The sequence below is a fragment of the Convolutriloba macropyga genome, chromosome 8, assembly GCF_964194025.1.
Source record: "Convolutriloba macropyga chromosome 8, txConMacr16.3, whole genome shotgun sequence".
Taxonomy (NCBI): domain Eukaryota; kingdom Metazoa; phylum Xenacoelomorpha; order Acoela; family Convolutidae; genus Convolutriloba; species Convolutriloba macropyga.
The window spans coordinates 28624702-28649506 of record NC_134475.1 but is presented as its reverse complement, the minus strand read 5'-3'; the positions used below and the strand labels follow the sequence as shown (position 1 = coordinate 28649506).

The window sequence follows — 24805 nt, the reverse complement described above, 5'->3', positions numbered from 1 at the left end:
GTGAGGCATCAAAAGTAATAAATATTCTGCTCATATTTCTTGGCTCAAAGTCGACAAGGATTGGAATTTCAAGAGGCTGTAGCTAGAAGCGGCACTGTATCATAATGAGAATGTGCTGTATAACAATATATGACACAACTCATGCGACTTCTTCAATTCCACTCAGCAGGAGTTTTTTAGGTACCATTGTCACCCATCTAAGTTTCTTTGAAATTAAGTAAGACGTCATAAAAAATTGACTTCTTCAGCTTTGCTTCGTGAACAAAACGAATAAAGCACATGATGAAGACATCAGAGCAGACGAAATTTTTTCACCATTTTTTACTACAGAAATATCTAAACACGTTAATATATATATATATATATATATATATATATATATTGAAATCCTAGCACGCGTAATACTATTTAACGATGCAAAGCAGATAAAATCCTTTATTAACAAAACTAAAGAGCACAAAGACAAGAAACGAACTAAAATTCCCAGTTCTTTCCAAATTATAAACAGAAAACAAAGCCCAGAAAAAACAGTTCGAGAAAGGTAATTCAAAAAATTCACTCAGGACATCAGGCGAAAAAAAATGTCCTCGTAAAATCTCTAATTATTAGCATCTTAAGTTCGTCTCGTCGTCAGGTATCTACGAATGAAGTAAAAATATTTCCGATATGGCAAAGTAGGTAGTGGAGCTTTCATCTGCCAGAATTGATTTTTAAAGCTGTTAAAAGTACAGCCTTTTAAGAAACTGACAGCGTTTTCGATCCATTCTAGCGACAAATTGAAAAGAGGAAACACTAAATTACGTGAGAGTACTTACAGTCTTAATTATAGCTCCAGGCAATGTATTATACTAGTTTTACAGCATGTGAATAATTAACAAGAAATCATTTATTTTTTTTCAAACGAAAATAAAATTGAGGTAACAGTGGAAAACTTTGGTAGGCCAAAAGAAACCTGAAAACGTTTCTCATCGGAGAAAGTTTTACACAGAATTCTAGTCGATCATAAAAAGTAGTCTTAGGTGACTCAAACTTCATTTGATCGGAAATGATGATACTTCGATATCTTCAACTCAGCAGAAAAAGAAACGCCGACTTGAAAGACAAATTTTAATTTTAAAGTTCACCATAAGAACGAGAAATGGATTGAATCTCAACTGTTACTCAATAGAGACACAGTTTGGTGATCAGACGCCTGAAACAATTGTCTTCAAGCTTCAGGGATCTCAAATTACTGAATCGCGACACACTACCAAAAAAGTTCAAAATCACTTCTTGAAATTTTTCTTCCATATTTTTCTTGGTGGTTCAAAAACTGGGTTGTTAAAGTTTACTCTGAGGAATCTGGATATAGATCTAAAGATTGAAATAGAGTTTAATAACGAATTTGCCTCTTTTCATGCAACATAGTAGAAAAATTATTCCAATTAGCGCACAACAGTTCATTTTCTTACAAAAGCGACCACAACTAGACTAAGGAGCTGCACGCTAGTTAAATCAACTTTCAATTAACGTCCGATCAACTTTTTTAAGGACCAAAAGCAGAAAACCAGCAAAATTTTTCAGACAAACTATTACAGAAAAAGAGGGCCAAAAAGACCTGAATAACTGACTAAAAAATATTTCTTAAGAGTAGTTAGCCACAAATCAGATTGAAAAAAAATATGCCCAGCAGATTGCCGGAAAATAGCAGCCGAACAAAAAAAAACGTGAAAATTGATTTTTATGCACAAATATTTTCAAAGTGCGAACTATTTTGATCTCATTCCGTAGTTACACATACTTGTTCTTTAATGAGGGGATACAGGGGCTAGTACCAATACCAATAGATATGGTAATTAAGACTTATAAGAACAAAGTTTGAGTAGCGGGCATTTCAAACTGGGCTTTATGGGTGTAGCTCTCTAGAAACGCTCCCGTGACTCATCTCCAACCTATAAAAAAGTCCCAAAGATTAAGAAAAGAACAAATGAGAAAAATGTATCACTATCATCTTTCACTATCATCTTGCATGTTACCAAAACCTATAGATAAAAAACGTACATAAAAATTATGGCTTGCAAAAGGCCTTCATCAAAGATGACAACCGCCAAAATAAGATTAATCTAACAAAATAACCACCTGATGTCTGAGGGGCTGTGTGACTGAGGGGGGCAAACTTTTTGGTGAATCGCATACTTTCATACTAGTAAAGCGGTAAGGCTTTAAAAGATCTGCCCAGCCACTTAATGCCCGGGTTATAACTGCTTATCCCGTTTTTGAAGACGAAAAGTTAAAATGGTCAGACGAAAAATTGCATTGAAAAAAAAGAGCACAATGGACTAATGCAATTGCTAAAAATTTTGTTTCAAGAGCACTTAAAAACTCAAAAACTAAATTTGCAGCAGTTTGATCCTTTTGACAAGAATGACCTTTTTCATCATAAATTTAGGCCTCCCAGCAGCTTCAGCAATCTAAGCACTTCAAAGAATACTAAAACCAGCTAACAGAAAAAGACAGCACCAACACAATCCAATTCTTGGATTGTAAATATAATCGATAGGCTGTAGAATACCGGAAAGCACTCGAAGAGTCGCCTAATCAATGAATAAATTCCTAATAGAACTATAGAAATTGTTTTAAAATTCAGTTTTCGAAAAACTAAATTCTAAGTCTTAAAACCATCAGAAAATACATTCATAATTGCTACAATAGCTTAGTCATATAAGGCCCATCAAGTTCGTAGCCTAACTTTCTGTAATAATTTCTTGTTCCCACTCCAGAAATAACAGCTAATTTATAACTCCCGTGTTCTTCTTTAGCTATTCTCGCAGCTTCACTCATCAACAGCATTCCAAATCCTTGATGCTGAAATTTATTCGGATCTCTGGCATTTACCGGAACCACCGATCCGTACACATGTAACTCGCGGACAATCGAAACTCCGCCGCCGACTAATTCAGTTCTAAAAGTGCCTTCCTCGGAACATTTTCGTAATCTCAGCAACCCAATTAGAATATCCTGTTCTGGGTCTTCGTAAGACAAGAATGTTTCCCAACCACCGTTTGCAACGTAATCGCGCCTTATCAGTTCAATTTGATTAGGTAATATTTTGTGATGGATCTCTTGGATTCCAACTTCGCGAGTTCTCACATCTCGACATTCAGTTCCGAGTTCCTTCATTCTTGCCAAGCACAGCTCTCGTAAGTTTCCCTTTTCAACTCCTGAAGACACTAAAGGCATTGGAATATCACGCTGAACTCTGTAAACGCGTGTCCATGGAGGTATCAAAGCCAATACAGCCGACACAAAATCGACTAGCTCACTTGGCGAATAATTTTTATAAACTCCATTTTTCCACAGCTCATAAATCCCAGTGCCTCTTATGACCAAAGTTGGGTAAATTTTGAGCCCGTCCGGTCGAAATGCAGGGTTTTCAAATAGCTCTCTAAACTGAATCAAATCACGTTCAAAGGGAACATTGGGCAAATTTGGCATCATGTGCGAAATGACTTTGAAGCCACAATCTTTGGATTGATGGAACGACTCACAAACTGCTTTTACTGTGTGACCACGATTTGTATCACGTGCCACATCTTCATAAACAGACTGAACACCAATTTCGAGCCTTGTACAACCGTAAGATAACATTTTGCTCAAGTGAGGTTTCAAACAGTAATCGGGACGAGTCTCAATTGTGATTCCTATACATTTAGTGTTTGATCTTTCTGAATAAAAAACTGATTCATCGACAGAACTGCTCGAATAGCCCGACAAAGCATCGTGCAAATTGCGAATGAAATAATCACGGTAATCATCAGCAAGTGACATAAAAGTTCCACCCATGATAATAAATTCAACTTTATCAACACTGTGTCCCAACGACTTCAGCTGGTCAAGTCTGTTACGGGTTTGAAGATATGGATCGTATCGCGCACGTATAGCTCGCATTGATGTAGGTTCGTACCCTGTGTAAGATTGAGTTGAGTATTCGAAGTCTGAGTCTGGTCCCCCTGGACAGTATACGCAGATATTTCCAGTCATGTGGATATGGGGGCATCTGTGTGGTTTGCACATTACAGCTACAACTGCAATTCCACTCGCAGTCCTGCAGAAAAAGTTTTCCAAAATCTTAAATGACTTTTGGCAAAGAAAAACGGGTGAAAGCATATAGAACTTTTAGCTTTATTTAAACATTTGGCATTTTGTAAAAGTTGCAAATAATTCCGATAATGTTATTGATAAATGTTACTGAAGTTATTCAAGTAAAATTGACAAGAGCTGCGTTGGAAACCATAGGAAACGATTTGCACACTGGTTGAAACAAGGAGGCTTGGTAATGAGCGCTTACGCATAACGTGCCGACCCCTCTCATCCCAAAAATTTGCTAAAACCGTCATTAAAATATTCCTAATACAAATTACCACTTTATTGCACTGCAAACAAAATTTGATAGCAGCAAACAATAAACAAGGAATTTGCTAGTGCTGGTGATCTTTTCAATGGTAAATTTCTTAGAGAATCTTGTCCACAGGCTTTGCTCAGTACTTACTTGAAAAGATTTGCAGTATTTTCCCTTGCCTTAATTGGACTTTCGGAAATTACCGAGTTCGCTCCTTGTTTCTTCAATTTGTTCGTTTTGGTGAACAAAATCAAGAATATTTTGCAAAAAAATTTGGCTTATTGTTTATCTCTGTTTGAAGTTCGATTTTTATATTTCAGTAGTTCAGGATATCTGCTCTTTGCACTGATCGCAGGTACTTTTGCATGTCAGACTGTCCAACTTTTAACCCCCCTTTTTCTTAAAATTGTGCCAGATACTCTTGGTTGAGTTTTCGTCGCAGTTTAGCCTTCTTCTCTTTTAGTATTCTATGCTTGAACCAATTGTCACGTTTTGTCCAACTAATTCAGTAAAACACTTGTACAGCTGCTCTACCAGCTTATCCACTACGGTTACAGTATGGGTCGAAATAATTTTCGATTATCTATTGGTTCAGTTGTTTCCACTATATTATTAAGAACATATTTTTGAAACGCATTGAGTATCTTTGGTGTTTCCCAATCAATGCAACTCATTGAGCTAAATGGTCACGACTGAACGATTTGTCGAGCTATCCCTTTTTTACTCACTATAAATGTCTGAGTTGCGTGCTAGAAAAACACTTTGTTTTCTACTAACTAATGCTACGATCTCAGTATAATTTCATCTAATAGCTTCAAGTATACGATGCTCCGCAATGTTTGTTGAATTTTAGCCAGTCAATTCCTTGTTTTTAAATTTCATATCGCTAGTAATTATTATTGCATGGTATGTATCGGCTGGCTTTGGTGGATTGTTAACCCAACAGATTATCACTTATTCAATGTTGATATTCCTTTCACAGCCACACATTCGCACTCAGCCCGTTTGTATCCGTTCAGAGAGCCGCTCTTAGTTTTGTGGTTTTTGCGCTTCTATTATATGCACCGTGTAATCGAAAGATACAGAGCAAAAATTGAGCGAAGAGAATTTATCTTTCCAGTTCTATTGGTTTTAACAGCCACAAATTGACTTGCTGTTAGAGCTCTCCATTTTCAGATTTCCTATTGATTTCAATTCCCGCCCCAAGTTTTAGAGCTCAGACCAGTCTTGTAAACTCTCACGCAAGAGACCCCAGGAGACCAGTATAACTACAATACTAAAGCGTGAACCGATACTATTTAATGAGTTGACCATTGGTCACAAAGCCACAAGTTTATTATAGTTCACATAATTGTCCACAAACTCCATTCGAGGAGTCAATATGTGTCGAAATTAACAGCCAATCATACACATTTAAAACCTTGGTGATTTACAATAAATCTAGAACTAACAAAAACCAGTTCATTGAGTTACTTGATGAATATCTGCAAGGTAATACTTCTACCGCAATGCCTTTTATAATATGGGGGGATTTTAACATCGATACAAAATCTCAGAAATTGATTAGCAGTAACTACGTCCATAGTATAAATGCAAATGGCTTCAGTCTGCTCGATAGTTCGGATCGTCCAACAAGAGAGACTTGTCATTCATCAAACTGCTTATATCATTTCATCTACCATAAAATTCCTTAATTTACATCAAACTTCCTGTTCCATCAACACATCGCAGACCATTATCCTATTCTAGCAAGTTGGTTGGTCAACAACTTCGATCAGACTGACGCTCAGAGTAAATTTCGAAATACAAAATTTATTCATGATGAATCTCGGAGACAGCTCTTCCTGCATGAACTCCAAGAACACCTGAGTCTCAGGGAAGTTGAAATATTAAGTATTAGTGATCCAAGCATTGCTTTTAAAATCTTTAATTCGAGTTTTATTAAGGTCTTTGATAAGTTTACCGCAATGGAATATGAAGAGGAAATCAAATAACAAACCTAAATGGTTCACAAATTCCTTAAAAGATCTCAAAACCAAACGTAACAAAACTGGAAAAGTAACCACAAAAACCCATATTATCTGGCGAATTTCAAAATTCAGCGTAAAAATTTTGAAAACGCATGCAAAAATAAAAAAAATCTTATTATGCAGATAAGTTTAATCCTTGCATTGGTGATTAAAGGCAAACTTATCATTTACTTGATCAAATCAATGGCAGAAGTTCGCACTCAAAGAAGATCCCCATTCTATCCTCTTGTTAGGAAGCGAAACAGTCACCATCTCTCGTCGTTGACGTGGCAGAAAAGTTCAATCATTATTTTGTAAATGTACCTAATAATATTCGAAAATACTTCTTATTTATTTCAAAAAGTCCGACAGTGCTAATGACATCTTTGTTAAAGAAATATACTTAACATCCACCAGCTTCATATATACGAGTTATTGGAGCTAGTTTTGAAGTCATTGAGTGGATTACATCGTGGAAGTTACCTTAATTCTGGGTTCTCGTTTTAGCCATCAAGACCTACGCGAAGTGCATCAAAAACATTACTAAAGGAATGATGGTTCCTTTAGTAATGTTTTTGGTTCACTTCGCGCAGGTCTTGATGGCAAAAACGAGAACCCAAAATTAAGGTAACTTCCACGATGTAATCCACCCAATGACTTCAAAACTAGCTTCAATAACTTGTATATATGAAGCTGGTGGATGTTAAGTATATTTTTGCGAGCGAATGATTGAAAAACGATCAGTTAAATCCAGAGCTTTGAAGCTCTGAAATGCATCGAGTAAATCCGATGTTCTTCCCTACAATATCATTGGATCAAATTAAAAACTTTTAAAAAGTTTTTAAATTTAGGGATACATTTCTGGTTAATAACGATATAGTGAAATACATCTTTGAACAATTTTTCTGGGAAATCCTAAAAACGACCCCTTGGATAAATGCTATCAGACATCTACTTTTGAAATGGGTTTTTTGAGAAAAAAAATCAGCTCAATTCCTTCTAGTTTCAGAGCTATCGCGATTTTTAAAATTTTTTGAATTTTTCCCTTTAAAATTGTTTCTGAAAAACTTTTCTAAAACCGAAAAAATTTGGAGGCCTAATTTATGCCCTCAGCCCTCAGTAAGTTTAATGAGGTTTAATTAGGCTGCTGTTAAGTTTTGACGACTGTAGCAAAAACAGTTTCTAAGTTTTTGGTTTTTTAAGTCCATTTCGTCAATAACGATGATATAGTGAAATAGTTTGAATAATTTTCCTAGGAAATCATAAAAAGACCCGTTGGATAAATGCTATCAGACATCTACTTTGGGAGTAGGATTTTTATTTTTCCCGCTAAAATTGCTTCAGAAAAAAAATTTTATAAACCGAAAAATTTTGGAGGCCTATTTCATGCCTCCAGTAGGTTTAACGAGGTTTAATTAGGCTGCTGTTAAATTTTCACGGCTGTAGCATTTTTTAAGTTTTTGTTTTTTAGTCCATTTCTTCATTTTTCTGTTTTTGTTATCATAGGAACTTCTTTGTTAAAATAGTCCAACTGCCTCGTTTAAAGAGTCTCTAAGGGCAGGTTGTGTGGGTCTAAATACCCCGTTGCCTGTCCACTTTGATCATGTTTGTATGAGTCAATATTTACGTTTATCTTTTGTACATGTTGTTACTTATTTGGTACTTGATAAAAGAAATTCTTTCGTTCTTTTTTTGTCAAATAATCTATCGTAGGAGGGGAGTTGGCCGTCGTAAAGTTTGTTCCGGTCGATAAACAAACCGATTGTTTCAAATCTAACTAACTGATTGTTTCAAACACAACTATTTCTGGTATTGTGAGTCGCTGGCTAGCGGTCCAGGAATTCACAAAACATTAACATGGGCAAAATTCATGAAGTCCTAAGACAGGAATATTTTGGTTTTGGTTGATTTTCACACAATTGTTTAAATTAGATGAGAATTAGCCAAAAAGTTCGGTCTTACGAATTCTACAACCCTCTAAACCGAATAGTATACAGTCGATGGGCTTTGATAACACCAGATACAACTTTCTGTGATAATTATATCGATCGACCATAACAATTATATCGATCGACCATAACAGAAAAAACAGCTGAACATATAGTTACTCTCTCTCACCAAGTGAGTCAGAAAAAATAGTCGTGTTTTACATTTTCGACAATCTATACGAAAATTTTGCCAATACTCTGATAAAAAAGTACATAGCTCTCATGGTTCTGTAATCACTTTGCCCTCCTCTAAGAGGAGTACTCTTAAGAAGAATACAAATATGATAGAAGTAGTTTGCATCAAAACTTGGTTATTTTAATTTACAGAGCCCAGGGTACAACTTCACTGGCCGCTTATTATTAGAGGCAGCACTGTTTAATTTCAGAGGGAGAAATTGAACTGATCAAGGTAAAGAAAGTCAATGATTCCTGTCCTACTTATTCGCCCTCTCATACTAATAAAACGTCATTTCTGACATTCTGTAAATACTTTCCCGAAAAATCAGCTTAAACTCTACTGCAAACGGAGACGTTTGGTTTATTTTGACTTCGGATTTCATTTCGTTTGGAAATTTGAAACATTGAATATTAAAAAGCCTAATTGAAATATTTTGAGAATCGCTTTCATCGATAAAACAATTATTGTAATCCCTTAAAAAACATGGAACGTGGCGATTCAGAATCAACAATGGACGATAACGAACTGTTCAACGATACCCTGCCGCAGGATATCCGTGATTAAACGGATCCCTGATGTATTAGCAGATGAAATGCAGAGATATTTGAAAACAGCTATTGACGATAATGGCCCGAAAACTACTTAAAACAGTAACTTTTTTTGTTGCTAAACATTTTGCCTCGGATTTTTGCGGATTCTGATTGATGACATGGAAATGAAGAAAAAGTTGTCTATTACGAAATCAGATCAAGAAATTATCAAGGTGGTCTCCACTCCAAGCGATTTCCAAAAATAGGCAAAATACACCAAGCAGGTGGACAAGTCTGTCCGTTTGAGGTGAGAAAAATTATAAGTTCATGCTTACAGTATGATTCCAAACAATTTTAATGCCGTCCAAATCCGAAGAAAAGAAAACACTATTGATATGTATCACAATGCCCCGATAGCTAAAAGCAGTCTCAAAAATTTCAAGAAAATCGCTTCTCAGGATGTCTGAGATATGACCAAAAGTTGGACTGGTTATTCAAAAAGGGCTACGGTGGTTTTAATATTAGAGGAAAAAAATTATCAGAAATGCAATAAAAACTGACGGATCGCCAATGCACCATTTCTTTCGACAATTACAATTGGTCACATCAGTTGCAACGCGGATTGTCAAAAGCTTTATGTAAACATGTAGTAGATTATACAGGAATCTTGTCCGTTGTCAGATTTCAAAACAGATTGTCCAAAGTTCAAGCAAATATCAGTCTGGCTGTGATTAAAATCATGAACAGTATGTGGTGGTTAAAATGCTTATCTAATTAACATAAAATTTCGTCCGAGATCTCAAAGCTGTTGAAAAGAACCTCATTGAAAGATGCCCATTGAATGATTTTCTGATAGTCCCGATGAACCAGGAAAAAAGATGATTGAAACTGCTGAACAACCAAAAAAATTAGAAAAGTTGAAGAAAATTTCTCTTTCCATAATCTGCAAAATTGTACTCTTAATTTCAATTAAAAATTGAACTTCAATTTCTGGAGTTGTCGGGCACGTAAGGGCATCAAGCTCTCTGACGATTAAGATTTATGTTCTCACTTCGTTAGAAAACCAAAGTGTACGATTGTTTCAGCTATTGATATCTATTTTAGTTTAACTTAAGAGCACAATTTTGGAGATAGAAAAAAGAAGAGTACAATTCGTGACTACGTCAACTTTACACCTTTTTGTAGCGGTATCATCAAATTGCGCTTTTTAATTTGGCCTTTTGTGAGGGGTTTGCATCCCGATTCTTCTTCCAGGCAAATTCAACAGGGGAATAGATCCGTAAGTCAGTGACGACCCAACATTTTTCTATAAAATTTTGTCAAAATAACAATTTGCACATCAAAGATGACCGAGAAGTCAAAAATGCAAAACAAATGTTTTTTTTTGCAAAACGCGCAAGCAACTTTCTATTTCATATAGTATATTTTGACGTTGTACAGTTCTTAGGAACGGAACCAACAAACCAATTGTATTTTTCAGTCTTGAGTATAGCAGTTAGTCTACACCTATGTCTTAAATCAAGCACCGACATTCTATTTTTCAAGAGGTAGAAGCTTTTAAGGAAAATATTATACTTCGACAATACTGTAAAAAAGCAGAACTTCAATTTCGTGCATAAATAGTTGTTCGTCTCGTCACTGTCTTTTAAAATGTTTTCAAGATAATCAACGTTTGATTCTTCTTTAAAAAGTACAGATTTGGAATCAATTCTTTGGCTTGAATGCCGAGTTGTAATCTTCGGTTTAAAAACTTTTTGGTTCAGCAGAACAGTGTTCTTCAATTGTTTTTTTATCAAACACAATCTCTGAGAAATAACTCCCTTCCGCCAATTTAGATCAGTGGTTCAAAACAATTAGGAAAATGATTTGGATGCCACATTTTTAAGTGACTGTCTCCGTTTCAACTCTCTCCGGTTCGCTCATCCAATTGCATAAGCAACGCTTACAATTAAAAAATTAAAAACATAACGTCCAAATATATACATATGTATTATAACATCCGCATGTATTTGTCCAGTGCAAGGAAAGAATATAGACAAATACAGAAGGATCAAAAAACTAGTAGGGGACATATTCAATAATTGAGCGCAAGCTTGAGAAAAAAACACCCGTCCGCGTACAGTTCCTCGCGCTTTTCGCTGATCTAAGCGGCGATCTGTTTGAGAGCTCTAGTAGCTGAAGGTCCCGCTTTCAGTGCAGGCAAAAACTAGCTCGTTAAATGTGTTATGATCCACGTCAATCACGCATTGTGAGTACGTCGCTTTTTTATACACTCAAGCTATTTGTAAGCATCCGGCCAGCTTTTGGAAGATTTTGCCAGCAGGTAGAAGATATTAACATCGCAGAACGTCCGGACAAAGTAGTTGTCCCATAAAACTGGGGCTTTGATACCAAGTCTTGCAACATCATCAACAGTGGTTGCATTACTCGAGAAGATCTCGCCTTCGAGCGGCTCGATTTCAACATCGTGGCATATTTCCTTTAGTAGGCTGGCAGCAGTCTCTGAAATGATCGTGACGCAATTGTGTATACCCACCTTTTACGCACCGCAGGGTACGTTTCACTGAGAACTTATGCGGCAGGCACTTTTGTAAGGCACATTTTTAGGTTACATCCATATCTCAGACATAAACCATCTCTCAACTCTTGCTTGCTTAGATCGAGAATATATTTTTAAAGCGCAGGACCGCTTAGCCAATTCGATTAACTTTTTTCGGCAGCTATTGTAAGAAGTTTCTAGATAAATTCTTTTCGGGCATTCAGAAAACCAATTTTTTAATGATTTGGCGCTCTCCCTTGCCGACCTGCTTTAATTGCTGCCCTGCTTAAAATGGACTCAGATCTTCATTATTCAGGCATCCTGACATTTGAATTGACCACACGTTTGTCAGCTTTTGTGTTATTTGCAGATATTTCGGTTTCGCATTGGTCGATATAATTTGAGCATGCTTCATCTGCTTCAAGAATAAAGCCTAGAACACGTGTGCCATATGTGATTTTAAACCATTTGTCCTGAAAAAGTTCATTCGCTCTTTCTTTCAGATGTGGTTTGTAATCAGCTGGCATATCGGAGCGTTTACAATATGACCAATTGAGGGGCGATGTTTATTTAGATTATCAGAAGCGATGAGAGGGGGCCTGCTGCAATACCATGATCAGCATGCCAATTCTGCATAACTCCTACTTCCGATAGCAGATCTTATTGGCAGGGTGCTAATTCCATACATCACCATTGCCAGCGGATCACCCTGAGTAGCACCCTCCTTCCACAGCAATTTTCTTCCACTCACGTACAAGGAGCTGCTTAGGGAATATGAGTTATGAATTCCGTTGAAGATAGAGGGGTAAATTCTTCGGATTTTCTCAAGAGCTAATTTTCTATTCAGATTTTTGAATGCATTTTTCGCATCAATTAGAAGAATAGATTCTGTTCCTTGTTGCGTGAAACCTGCTCTCAATTCGTATATTGCATGGTCGATTCCCAATTTTGTCCTAAACAGTGCTGCATTCTTTTGGTGAAGAGCATTAGATCAACAGACAGACAGTCCATTAATGATTTCCCAATAACCAGCCTCAGAAGTTCACGAACACCTATAGTTATGACGCCTGGACATTTTTCCAAAGGCAAAAGTCTACAGGCATTATAAGGTATCAAGGTTTCTGCAATATCTTCGGTAGCGACTCGGCGGCCAAACCTGGCAACGCATTCGCGATGGCTGGTTGATGGTTGTCCAAAGGCTGCCAAAAGTAGTCTCCACTCGTCAGCATCAAGGCCAGAAGGGCCATGATTTCATGCGTTTGCAAAGCAGCTCGTTTTACGACTTGACAGTTGATTTTATCAAGATGATAGGCTGGTAGGGGGAGACTGAGCAGTTCTCCAGGACAAGATAATTTTCATTCAAATCTGAGGCTTCCGGGTGTTTTTCGTTGAGGACATCACTTCTAGGAAAGCTTTGCTTCGTTTTATCTTATAAAGATAGTATTCTTCCTTTCGGTTCGCCTGATAGAAGCTTAATGGCATTTGAGACTTTACCTTTCGCCATCAGATTGTTGAATTGGCGAGGCTCTGAATCCATCTTTTTCTTTCCCGTTTTTACATATCTTAAGTTTATAGCCTTTACCTTCATCATAGAGCTGCAATCTCTGAGAAATAACTCCCTTCCGCCAAATTAGATCAGTGGTTCAAAACAATTAGGAAAATGATTTGGATGCCACATTTTTAAGTGACTGTCTCCGTTTCAACTCTCTCCGGTTCGCTCATCCAATTGCATAAGCAACGCTTACAATTAAAAAATTAAAAACATAACGTCCAAATATATACATATGTATTATAACATCCGCATGTATTTGTCCAGTGCAAGGAAAGAATATAGACAAATACAGAAGGATCTAAAAACTAGTAGGGGACATATTCAATAATTGAGCGCAAGCTTGAGAAAAAAACACCCGTCCGCGTACTGTTCCTCGCGCTTTTCGCTGATCTAAGCGGCGATCTGTTTGAGAGCTCTAGTAGCTGAAGGTCCCGCTTTCAGTGCAGGCAAAAACTAGCTCGTTAAATGTGTAATGATCCACGTCAATCACGCATTGTGAGTACGTCGCTTTTTTATACACTCAAGCTATTTGTAAGCATCCGGCCAGCTTTTGGAAGATTTTGCCAGCAGGTAGAAGATATTAACATCGCAGAACGTCCGGACAAAGTAGTTGTCCCATAAAACTGGGGCTTTGATACCAAGTCTTGCAACATCATCAACAGTGGTTGCATTACTCGAGAAGATCTCGCCTTCGAGCGGCTCGATTTCAACATCGTGGCATATTTCCTTTAGTAGGCTGGCAGCAGTCTCTGAAATGATCGTGACGCAAATGTGTATACCCACCTTTTGCGCACCGCAGGGTACGTTTCACTGAGAACTTATGCGGCAGGCACTTTTGTAAGGCACATTTTTAGGTTACATCCATATCTCAGACATAAACCATCTCTCAACTCTTGCTTGCTTAGATCGAGAATATATTTTTAAAGCGCAGGACCGCTTAGCCAATTCGATTAACTTTTTTCGGCAGCTATTGTAAGAAGTTTCTAGATAAATTCTTTTCGGGCATTCAGACAACCAATTTTTTAATGATTTGGCGCTCTCCCTTGCCGACCTGCTTTAATTGCTGTCCTGCTTAAAATGGACTCAGATCTTCATTATTCAGGCATCCTGACATTTGAATTGACCACACATTTGTCAGCTTTTGTGTTATTTGCAGATATTTCGTTTCGCATTGTTCGATATAAATTGAGCATGCTTCATCTGCTTCAAGAATAAAGCCTAGAACACGTGTGCCATATGTGATTTTAAACCATTTGTCCTGAAAAAGTTCATTCGCTCTTTCTTTCAGATGTGGTTTGTAATCAGCTGGCATATCGGAGCGTTTACAATATGACCAATTGAGGGGCCATGTTTATTTAGATTATCAGAAGCGATGAGAGGGGGCCTGCTGCAATACCATGATCAGCATGCCAATTCTGCATAACTCCTACTTCCGATAGCAGATCTTATTGGCAGGGTGCTAATTCCATACATCACCATTGCCAGCGGATCACCTTGAGTAGCACCCTCCTTCCACAGCAATTTTCTTCCACTCACGTACAAGGAGCTGCTTAGGGAATATGAGTTATGAATTCCGTTGAAGATAGAGGGGTAAATTCTTCGGATTTTCTCAAGAGCTAATTTTCTATTCAGATTTTTGAATAAATTTTTCGCATCAATTAGAAGAATAGATTCTGTTCCTTGTTGCGTGAAACCTGCTCTCAATTCGTATATTGCATGGTCGATTCCCAATTTTGTCCTAAACAGTGCTGCATTCTTTTGGTGAAGAGCATTAGATCAACAGACAGACAGTCCATTAATGATTTCCCAATAACCAGCCTCAGAAGTTCACGAACACCTATAGTTATGACGCCTGGACATTTTTCCAAAGGCAAAAGTCTACAGGCATTATAAGGTATCAAGGTTTCTGCAATATCTTCGGTAGCGACTCGGCGGCCAAACCTGGCAACGCATTCGCGATGGCTGGTTGATGGTTGTCCAAAGGCTGCCAAAAGTAGTCTCCACTCGTCAGCATCAAGGCCAGAAGGGCCATGATTTCATGCGTTTGCAAAGCAGCTCGTTTTACGACTTGACAGTTGATTTTATCAAGATGATAGGCTGGTAGGGGGAGACTGAGCAGTTCTCCAGGACAAGATAATTTTCATTCAAATCTGAGGCTTCCGGGTGTTTTTCGTTGAGGACATCACTTCTAGGAAAGCTTTGCTTCGTTTTATCTTATAAAGATAGTATTCTTCCTTTCGGTTCGCCTGATAGAAGCTTAATGGCATTTGAGACTTTACCTTTCGCCATCAGATTGTTGAATTGGCGAGGCTCTGAATCCATCTTTTTCTTTCCCGTTTTTACATATCTTAAGTTTATAGCCTTTACCTTCATCATAGAGCTGCAAAATTTCGCATTTAATTTTGGGAGCTATTATTGTTGAAGGTGCAAATTTGTAGCTTATAATAGCTGTAAAATCATGAATAAACTCCCTCCAATTGCTTCGGTGATCATTGAATCCTGCTAGCAGAGTAACTGTTGTCAGGTTGAGAGGAAGGTACTGACGCATACCATCTATAAGGTCCGTCATGGTCGCCCCTCGGTTTGAATGAACAGCCGAATTGACGTCTGCTGATTGGATGTATTTTGTGCGTGAAGAGGTTCCAATCACCAGGCTCTCTGCCTGCGATGGAAGGATTTCTGCACTGAACCGTTGTGACATGTTCTGCTACTCTGGTCACCCCTTTCCGTGAGATTATAGTACCCATTATAAAAACATAGCTGGCTGATTGCCAGAAAATAGCCGCAATAGCTTCGTATATCTGCAGACTCGAAAAAAAAACAGTACAAAAGACAGACCAAAAAAATTCGTCTTTTCATTGCAGGCTGATATGTTATATTTTGATTAAAAATCTGTATACGTTTTTGCTGCATCTATTAACTGCTCTCAAATAACCTTCATTTAGAGTGACACACACCCATTTGACCTTATCTCTTTGAATTAAATTAAATAAAAGTCAATTTCAAAGTGAGCAAGTCATTTTTGAGAGCGAGGTAAGTCAAGTGTGACCAAAAATATAATCACGCGAATGAACAAAAAACCCGCTCCATTAAGAGCTAAAAATGACGTTACGCTCGCACTTCAGTTGAAATTGCATGAACGAATGAACAAAAAGCAGATTTAAAGTGGTTGTGACGTCATATGGTCGTAACAAAAATCGCGACGACGAAATAAAAAACATAGCAGGACAAGTCTTGGCGTACAATTCAAAGAATTTTCATTAACTAAACAGAAAAACTAGACCTAGAATGGACTATGAGTGAATTCAGAAAACCATTTTTTAAAAATCAAAACAAAAAAATAAGAAAAAAAACAGACAATCAATATCAAAATGCCGCATGTGAACAAAAAACCCCTAGCGAGAAATGAAAACTTAATTCAAACAAAAAACTAGGCCTAGAATGTGCTGTGAATGGATTGGGAAAACCAGTTAGAAAAAAAATCCGATCCAAAAAATCGAAAGAACAGTAAAAATCAGAGTGAAATTGCCGCATGTGAACAAAAAACCACTACCGAGAAACCGAATATTTGTTCAAACACCGTTTTCTCAGTCTATTTAGAGCGAAAAAAATTCACGCCGCAAAACCACTCGCTTTTTCGCTCCATTTCCTGTTTCGGCGTGACCAAAATCACTACTCCAATTTGACTTCAAAAATCATAAAAATGTGTGAACAGATCTTAAAAAGACAGCGCCCCAATAGAGAGAGAGAAAGACTTAATTCTCGAGGAGCAACCAAAAGTATTAGCATATGCTCTTCATAACAACACAATTTGAACAAGTACATACAACATAATAGGTACAGATTAAGTCAACGCAAAACGTTTTTTTAATCAAGAAATCTTTGACAGCATTTATGTCACTCTTACTGAATCCGGTAATAATCTTATGACGAAAGAGATAATTAGCCATAACTGTACTCCGTGAGAAGAATCATTTTGAGTTGCTAAATTTGGGGTCAATTACAAATAAGCTGGAGGAGCAGACACATTTTTCACTTTTGTTAGCATTGAAGGTGATAAATTGATCGTAGTCAAGTTTGTATTTATTGTTCATGAGTTGTGCTAGAAAAACAAAGGTCCGGAATTCGATAAGATGACACATCGGTAGAATGGAATGCTTTTTGAGTAGTGATTGATATGGCGTTTTTGTCCCAAAAATCCATTTGAAGCATTGCATTTGAAAAATTTTCCATTGACTTTAGACGTGCTATGTCAGGAGACCAAGATGGTATTCCATAGAGAAGTACAGATAACACTAAGGATGAATAGGATGAATACAATTCAAATTCTTTGAATTGTAAAAATTCTTTGAATTGTGAAAAAAAATCAAGAGAAGGCCAATAATAGCCCCAGCTATCGTTGTGCGGCTATTAAAAAACCATTCTGGTATATTTATCATGATGTGGGCTATACATTATCTGACCACTAAGCTGGGGAGGGGGCTGTATTGGGAAAGACCCAAATATTCAAGACAGATCTAAAATCACTCAATTACCTCACTGGTTTTGCTTTTAACTTTGGGACTAAGCTCTTCTTGTGTTGTTGCGGTACAGCAGCTATTATGTCGACCAGTTTCGGCTGTCGCTGCGTACAATATTTTCTTGACACTGCCATTTTAACTTTGTTGAGATCGACATTTTGACCCTTCTTTTCAGCTTCAATCAAATGCTGAACAATTTCGGATATTGCTTTCATAAGCAATTCATTTTCTGTATGAGCAGCACTGTCTCCACCATCATGCAGTCCAGTGGTGAAGCTTTCAAATCTTTCATGAATAACATCAACCATAATATCTGAAAAAAATTGGTTAAGTAGTCACTATCTCTAAGCTGATGAGTTTTTATTTTTTTTTATGCAGCGGATTTTTTAGAGTCTTCCGGTGCACTGTTCAATTTTACGAATCATAAATCTTTGATTAACAAATTCGTTAAAACGGACATTCTTGCATCGGAATTCGAAGGCTTTCCAATGGTTAATAACGTGGCCGGCCAATTGGTCGACATACAAAATAGCCGACACACCTTTTAGCCGACACTTAAGCGAATATAGCTACTCGAAAACCACAGTTCGTGATAATTACCCGCGTACTAATTGGGTGAAGTAGCGTCCCTTAGTTTTAAAACAAACAATATTTGGCTATAACTATTAACTAATTTGACCATGCCTCAGCGGCCCGTGGGACTTGATATGAATCTATCACAACCGAGCAAATTTTTACGGCCGAACATAATTAAGTCGAACCTTCTAATAACACTACTTAAATTATACAGTTCCGATTTCGCGTCATTTTCACGTCGTCTTGATGAAATCTGTCGGCCAATTGGCCTGTCTTCTAATTTGTGTGTCGGCTAATACACCTAGCCCCGGTTAATAATTGTGTTTTTGTGATCTAAAGACGCTTAGGGCACCTAAATCCTATCATTTCAGACAGAAGGCCCTAACAAGCGTAACAAATACACAGGCCAAAAATTAACGAGTCGATTGTTACAGAAATACAGCTTCTACATTCAAATTTGGAGTCTTTCCCATTATGCTTAGTGGTCAGCTAACGTATAGGCTCCTAATCATGGTAATTATACCATAATGGGGGTTATAATTTCGTTGGGGGGGGGGGGGGTGGTGTGGCATAATGGAAAATAACCCAAAATTGCTTTACAACATACGATAGTTATTGATTTCTGTAGTTCAAAAAAGTAATGCGAATGTCGTTGACAAAACCATTCTCACATTATGTTGATTTCTGGTTTTGTTGTTAATGTTGTTGGGGATTTACAGCTGTGCTGAAAGGTCTAAAGTCCCAGTCATCAAATTAAAATAATGCCCAATAGTTTCTACAGTTTTGACAATCGCAGAACAATTGCCAGGTGCAAATATTTCGCTCAGAAAATTTCTTCTCGAAGAAATTCCACATTGTACGTAATATTCAGTTTTTCAGTCCAGATGGTTCCCTTAAGTTTATTAAAATTTCTAGGCGTTTTGCAATTCGACAGGTTTTAAAAGTGAATTCGCTGCGCGCTTTCTCTGTTCGAGTTTCCGTCATTTTGAAAATTTCGTTGTTCCTTCTTTCTTTTGTACGTATTTCAGGTAGCTCGATGCCGCTATTCTCTTCATTCAAAGCTTTTGAAACCAGCAATAGATCGTTAAGTTGGATAACATTGGTAATGGCAATATGTTTAATAGTCGAAGCTGGCTTTTGTAATCTGTATCATTATTTCCCGTTATCTATTTGACTACCTTTTTTTGAAACTTTTCCAGAATTTGAATTTCAGTTCTTCCTGCAGTCGAGCACCTGAAACCATACAGCAATAACGGCAGAATTAAGGACTTATATAATCCCAATTTCACAAACGTGTTTACTTTTTTGCAACATTTCGCTTAAGCATGTACAGAACTTTATTTGCTTTCTTCATTCTTTCTTCAATATGTTGTTTCCACGATACATCAGCCTCCACTTGTATACCAAGATCTTTGACAGTCGTGGATTTCGCCAAATCTTTCCCCATCAATTTGTAATGTTGGTCTCTACCTCTGAAATTCAGATACGCGCACTTGTCTTTTGCCAGCCCCATTTTATTTCGGATTATCCAGTTCTCAATCCCATGTAGATCATCTTGGACTTCCCAATAGCTTCTTTCTCCAGCCAAAATTTTAAGATCATTAGCGAAGATAAAGGGCTCAGAAAACATCAAGACATCTGGAAGATCGTTCATAAATATACAGAACAGTATAGGGCCTAGGAGTGACCCCTGTGGTACACCGCTTGTTATATCGAGTATCTTCGAACTGGTATTGTCCACACGCACATATTGTCGTCGATCACTCAATTAGTCGATTAAAATTTCGAGCAAACATCTTCCAACTCCAATGTCAATCAATTTTTGAATTAACTCATAATGTGGTACTTTGTCAAAATTTTTTGAGAAGTCAGTGTAGAATGCAATAATCTCTGATTGAGGGTCGTGATCAAGAGCTTCATATATTCTTTGAGAAACAGCAGCATATTTGTTTGTACAGATCTTCTCCTTACAAACCCATGTTGACTCTTAGTCAGGAAATTTTGAAAATGATTATACAAGGCAATGTGTAAACATTTTTCCAGAATCTTGCTATCAATGTTCAATAGTGAGACAGGCCGGTAGTTTTCAACTTTCTTCGGTCTCCTTTTTTGAAAATAGGCGTTATGGCAGCAACTTTCCAGCTATCGGGTATTTTCCGCAGCTTTTTTATGTTCCGAAGGACCGAATGCATTGTGTTGCAGAGATTCTTGCTCGTATTTACGTAAAAAACCGGAGGTATACCGTTCAATCCTCTGGATTTTGTGGCTTCAATATCATCCACTATATTTCTGATGGTATTCTTCGAGATGTCAAAATTTGTAAAAGAGGGTTTCTTTACTTTGAAATCTTTCAAACTGAAATTAGTTTTTGAGGAGAACACGGAGTGAAAAAAATGATTTAACATATTTACTAGTTCGCATCGAAGTGAACTTTGCTTGGTATCATTCATCAAAACTTTGGGCAGGCAGGCAGATTTGTTTAGGCTTTTCAGATGTTTAAAAAGTCTGTCTGTATTTCTCGATCCCAGTAAACTTTCTTGGTACACAACTCTGTCTTCTTCAGTTGAAACAGTGACTTGGATTTCCAGTTTTAGAACCAACTGTTTTCTGTAAGATGTTGGTTTATTCTCCAATAAACGCTTCGGTATCTTCAGCTTAACAAACAAATTTGAAGTACCACAGGAAATCCAAGGTGGCAGTGATTGTCTATGCCTTGTTCTTTTCGGGACATACAAATGAAAAGTTCCGTCAAGATACCTTGTGAATTCTTCGCTCATTTTGTTGATGTTGGTGTAACAAATTGACCGGAACGGTTTTTCAACAAGATGCTCTTTTATAGCGTCATAGTCAGCATTCCCAAAAATTCTAAAGTTCTGTATTAATGCTTTTGTTTCAGTAACTGGGTTTTCTAAGGATAGACGAATAGCTTCATGGTCAGTTAGATTATAGATAGATGGAAAAGATTTGTCTAACTCAGCGGATAGATGACAACTTTGATAGAAGGCAGTATCCAAGATGTTTCCACATGTCGGGAAGTCGATAATTTGCCGAAACAATTACTCTTCAAGCATTTCGATGACTTTGTCTTCAGTCTCGTCGGGACTATACAGTGTCTTCCAGTTTGCTTCTGGAAAATAAAGGTCTCCACAGATGACAATTGGTTTGTTTTTAGGAATGTTTCTCAGGAGCAGTTGGAAGCCCTCTATCGTGCATCGACATGAGCTTGATATGGGTGGATTGTATAACGCATATAGAAATACTTGAGTGTCATTCAGAGTAATTTTACACGCTACACATGAGTTGGGTAGAGTGGAATTTATTTTTTCCGATATCAGAGTATTTTTCACAGCAATGAGGGTACCTCCATTTGTATTTCTATCTCCAATCGTGACCCGATCACTTCTATAGATATTTTAATCGTTAAGAAAGAGTTCGGAGTCATGAATGTTATCGTTCAACCACGTTTCGCATAGACAAAGAACATTATAATCTGAGTTAATAACTGCATTTTAGAAATTTGATCTTCTTTCGATATTTACTAAGCTTCTTGTATTTAGTTGGAGGATATGGAGAAAGCCTCCTAGTCAGTAGGCATTCTGTACATCCAACTGCAGTTTGACCCCATCATTGTAAAGTTCAAGATTTCGAATTTTCAATTTCTCCTTAGGTACACCTCCGTCAAGCAGCTCCCTTAGGTTTTATAACATTTGATTTTCTTTCAGTGCGTCATCCCTCGACAACGCTGGCAGCATGTATATGTTTCTTTCGACCAAACTATTTCTGAATTCTCGACTTTTTGCAAGAGTGATTCTTGTTTTGTGTTCATTTGCCAAGAATACTAATACCGCCCTTGGCTTTTTTCTATCATTTCAAAATTTTCCAAGTCTTTGTATTTCAGTTACATGTGCATCGCACCTATCGAATTGAGCAGATCGTTAACTTCATCGTTTGTTGGGACAAAATTTTCCCCTTTCGTTTCATTAGGGTCCTCAGGTATCCCTTGTATTCTTATACATTTATTGATATTGTGACTTTTTGAGTCTTCATCAGTTTTAACTCCTTTAGGTTTTCTTGAAGTAGTTTCAACAGCAACGACAGCAGCATATGTTTTTCCAACTTTGTCACACGTCATTTTCGTAGCATTCCCAATTTTCTCATCCACTAAGTCCGTTAATCGCCTTTCCATATTCCTCAGTTTTACTCCAACATCCATGCTATCGATTTTTTCAGCAATTTTTGCCAGGGTTTGACAACAAATTAAGATATCCCTTTCATTTTGTTCAACACAATTATTGCAGAATAGCATGGCATTCATACCAAGCTCTTTAATGCCAGTAATTGCAACTGGAGAAAGAGCTGTACATTCAGGAGTCAGATGCATGTTACAATTACATGCCACACAAAGATAACTCTTTTCGTTCGCGTTAACGGCCTTCTTGCAAGTTTAACAATTTTTCGCCATTTCGTGTTGTATTATTTTCTGAGCAAAACCAGGGAACTTAATAGCTACGAATTTCTCAAAAAATAATCTTAACGACCGGGACTTTAGGTTAAAAGTTCTGATCCGGACCAAGGAACTTAATCCCTAGGAACTTCACAGAACTTAAACTAACCTCAAAGTTGATTATTTGTTGGCGGAGTTTTTCTTTCGTTGTTTTTGCGGTTTGCTATTTTTTTTGCAAATTCGCTTTGAATCACCGTTGTTTCGTACGATTGAGAAAGACGTTTTCAATTCGAGAAATGGATCCAAGTGAAGCTTACTGTACTTTTTCAACACTTTCTTTTTTTATGCTTTCGGCGAGATAAGACATTCTTGACTATATGCAACAACGGCATCTGTTTCTTTCAGTTTGTTGAAGACGTCAGGAGCGCCTTCTCTGACACAATGAACAATTCCAACTATATCAACCTTTCGTTGTAGACGTTCGATTTCAACTTTTAATTGATCACCGTTGAGGGGTGTTCTATTATCGCTTTTCGGGCTTGTTACCGTATTATTGATAATATTGTGCCACAATATTATTTTGGTGTTATTTTCAACGATTTTGTACTATCTTGTACTTAGCTTTAGCGTTTGGATGTAGATTGTATCCTGGTTTCGAGATGACCTTCCTTCTGAGTCGTTTTCGAATGTTATCCCACTTCTCCAGAGAATGATGTATTGAACTAGCTCCAACAATCAACATTACAAAAGGGCAACCACGGCTACCCTGACATTCAATTATATCTGAAACTTTTTAATAATTTATGTGAATTTTAATTTGAGAGGCATTGAGATCAGAATAAGAAAATGAGCAACTCTACCTTCATCCGTAGTGGTTACGTGACTCTACAATACCTTTGTCAATTCATAAAAGGAAAATTTTTCCGTTTCTGCAAACCCGAGGAATTGTTTGCGTTTATGCAAGCCCTCCCCCCACCCTCCCCCCTCGAGGGCCCTGCCAGCACTACTTCTTCCTACCAAATTTTGTATTCTTTAACTATCAATAAAATGAACATAACTGACTAAAGTCAGTCGAATTGCTCTCAAACAACGGACAAGTAGTTGGCTTCCTCAGTAGCTAACCACAATTAAGTGCGGCTAGCTTTAGCTTGATTCGATGCTGCAATTTTTAATATTCTAGCCTTGTTAGTAAATAAATCAAATAAAACTGCTTTTTTAAAATTTTGCAAAATATTGTGATTTTGCATTAAAAAAAGATTTTCAAGACCATTTTTTGTCTCTCGAGTTTTGTCAAGTAACGCATCTGTGAGACTCAAAAGGATTCGTCTGCCAGTAAATATAAATCTTTTCGTTCGCGTTAACGGCTTCTTGCAAGTTTAACAAGTTTTCGCCATTTCGTGTTACATTATTTTCTGAGCAAAACCAAGGAACTTAATCGCTACGAATTTCTCAAAAAATAATCTTAACGACTGGACTTTAGGTTAAAAGTTATGATCCGGACCAAGGAACTTAATCCCTAGGAACTTCACAGAACTTAAACTAACCTCAAAGTTGATTATTTGTTGGCGGAGATTTTCTTTCGTTGTTTTTGGGATTTGCTATTTTTCTTTTTGCAGATTCGCTTCAAATCGCCGTTGTTTCGTACGATTGAGAAGAGCGTTTTCAATTCGAGATATGGATCCAAGTGAAGCTTACTGTACTTTTTCAACATTTTCTTATTTCTTGCTTTCGCCGAGATAAGAGATTTTTTACTATATGCAACAACGGTATCTAAGTTTCTTTCAATTTGTTGTAAACGTCAGGAGCGCCTTCTCTGACACAATAAACAATTCCAACTATATCAACCTTTGGTTGTAGACGTTCGATTTCAACTTTTATTTGATCACCGTTGAGGGGTGTTCTATCATCGCTTTTCGGGCTTGTTACCGTATTATTCACAATATTGTGCCGCAATATAATTTTGGTGTTATTTTCAACGTATCGCAATCGATTTTGTACTATCTTGTACTTATCTTTAGCGTTTGGATGTAGATTGTATCTTGGTTTTGAGATGACCTTCCCTCTGAGTCGTTTTCGAATGTTATCCCACTT

General features: G+C 37.2%; 2 protein-coding genes across 3 annotated transcripts in view; both read right to left on the bottom strand.

Annotated features, from left to right (window-relative positions):
- LOC142344059 (uncharacterized) overlaps nt 1–24805 on the bottom strand; it is a 390373-nt gene that overhangs the window by 64315 nt on the left and 301253 nt on the right. The window lies entirely within an intron of this gene.
- On the bottom strand, nt 2622–18003 carry LOC142344653 (elongator complex protein 3-like). The gene is made up of 2 exons (XM_075396478.1): nt 17710–18003; nt 2622–4084 (listed from the first exon to the last, which is right to left on the bottom strand). The coding sequence occupies exons 1-2, from the start codon at nt 18000–18002 to the stop codon at nt 2683–2685; spliced, it is 1695 nt and encodes a 564-aa protein (XP_075252593.1). The 5' UTR covers nt 18003; the 3' UTR covers nt 2622–2682.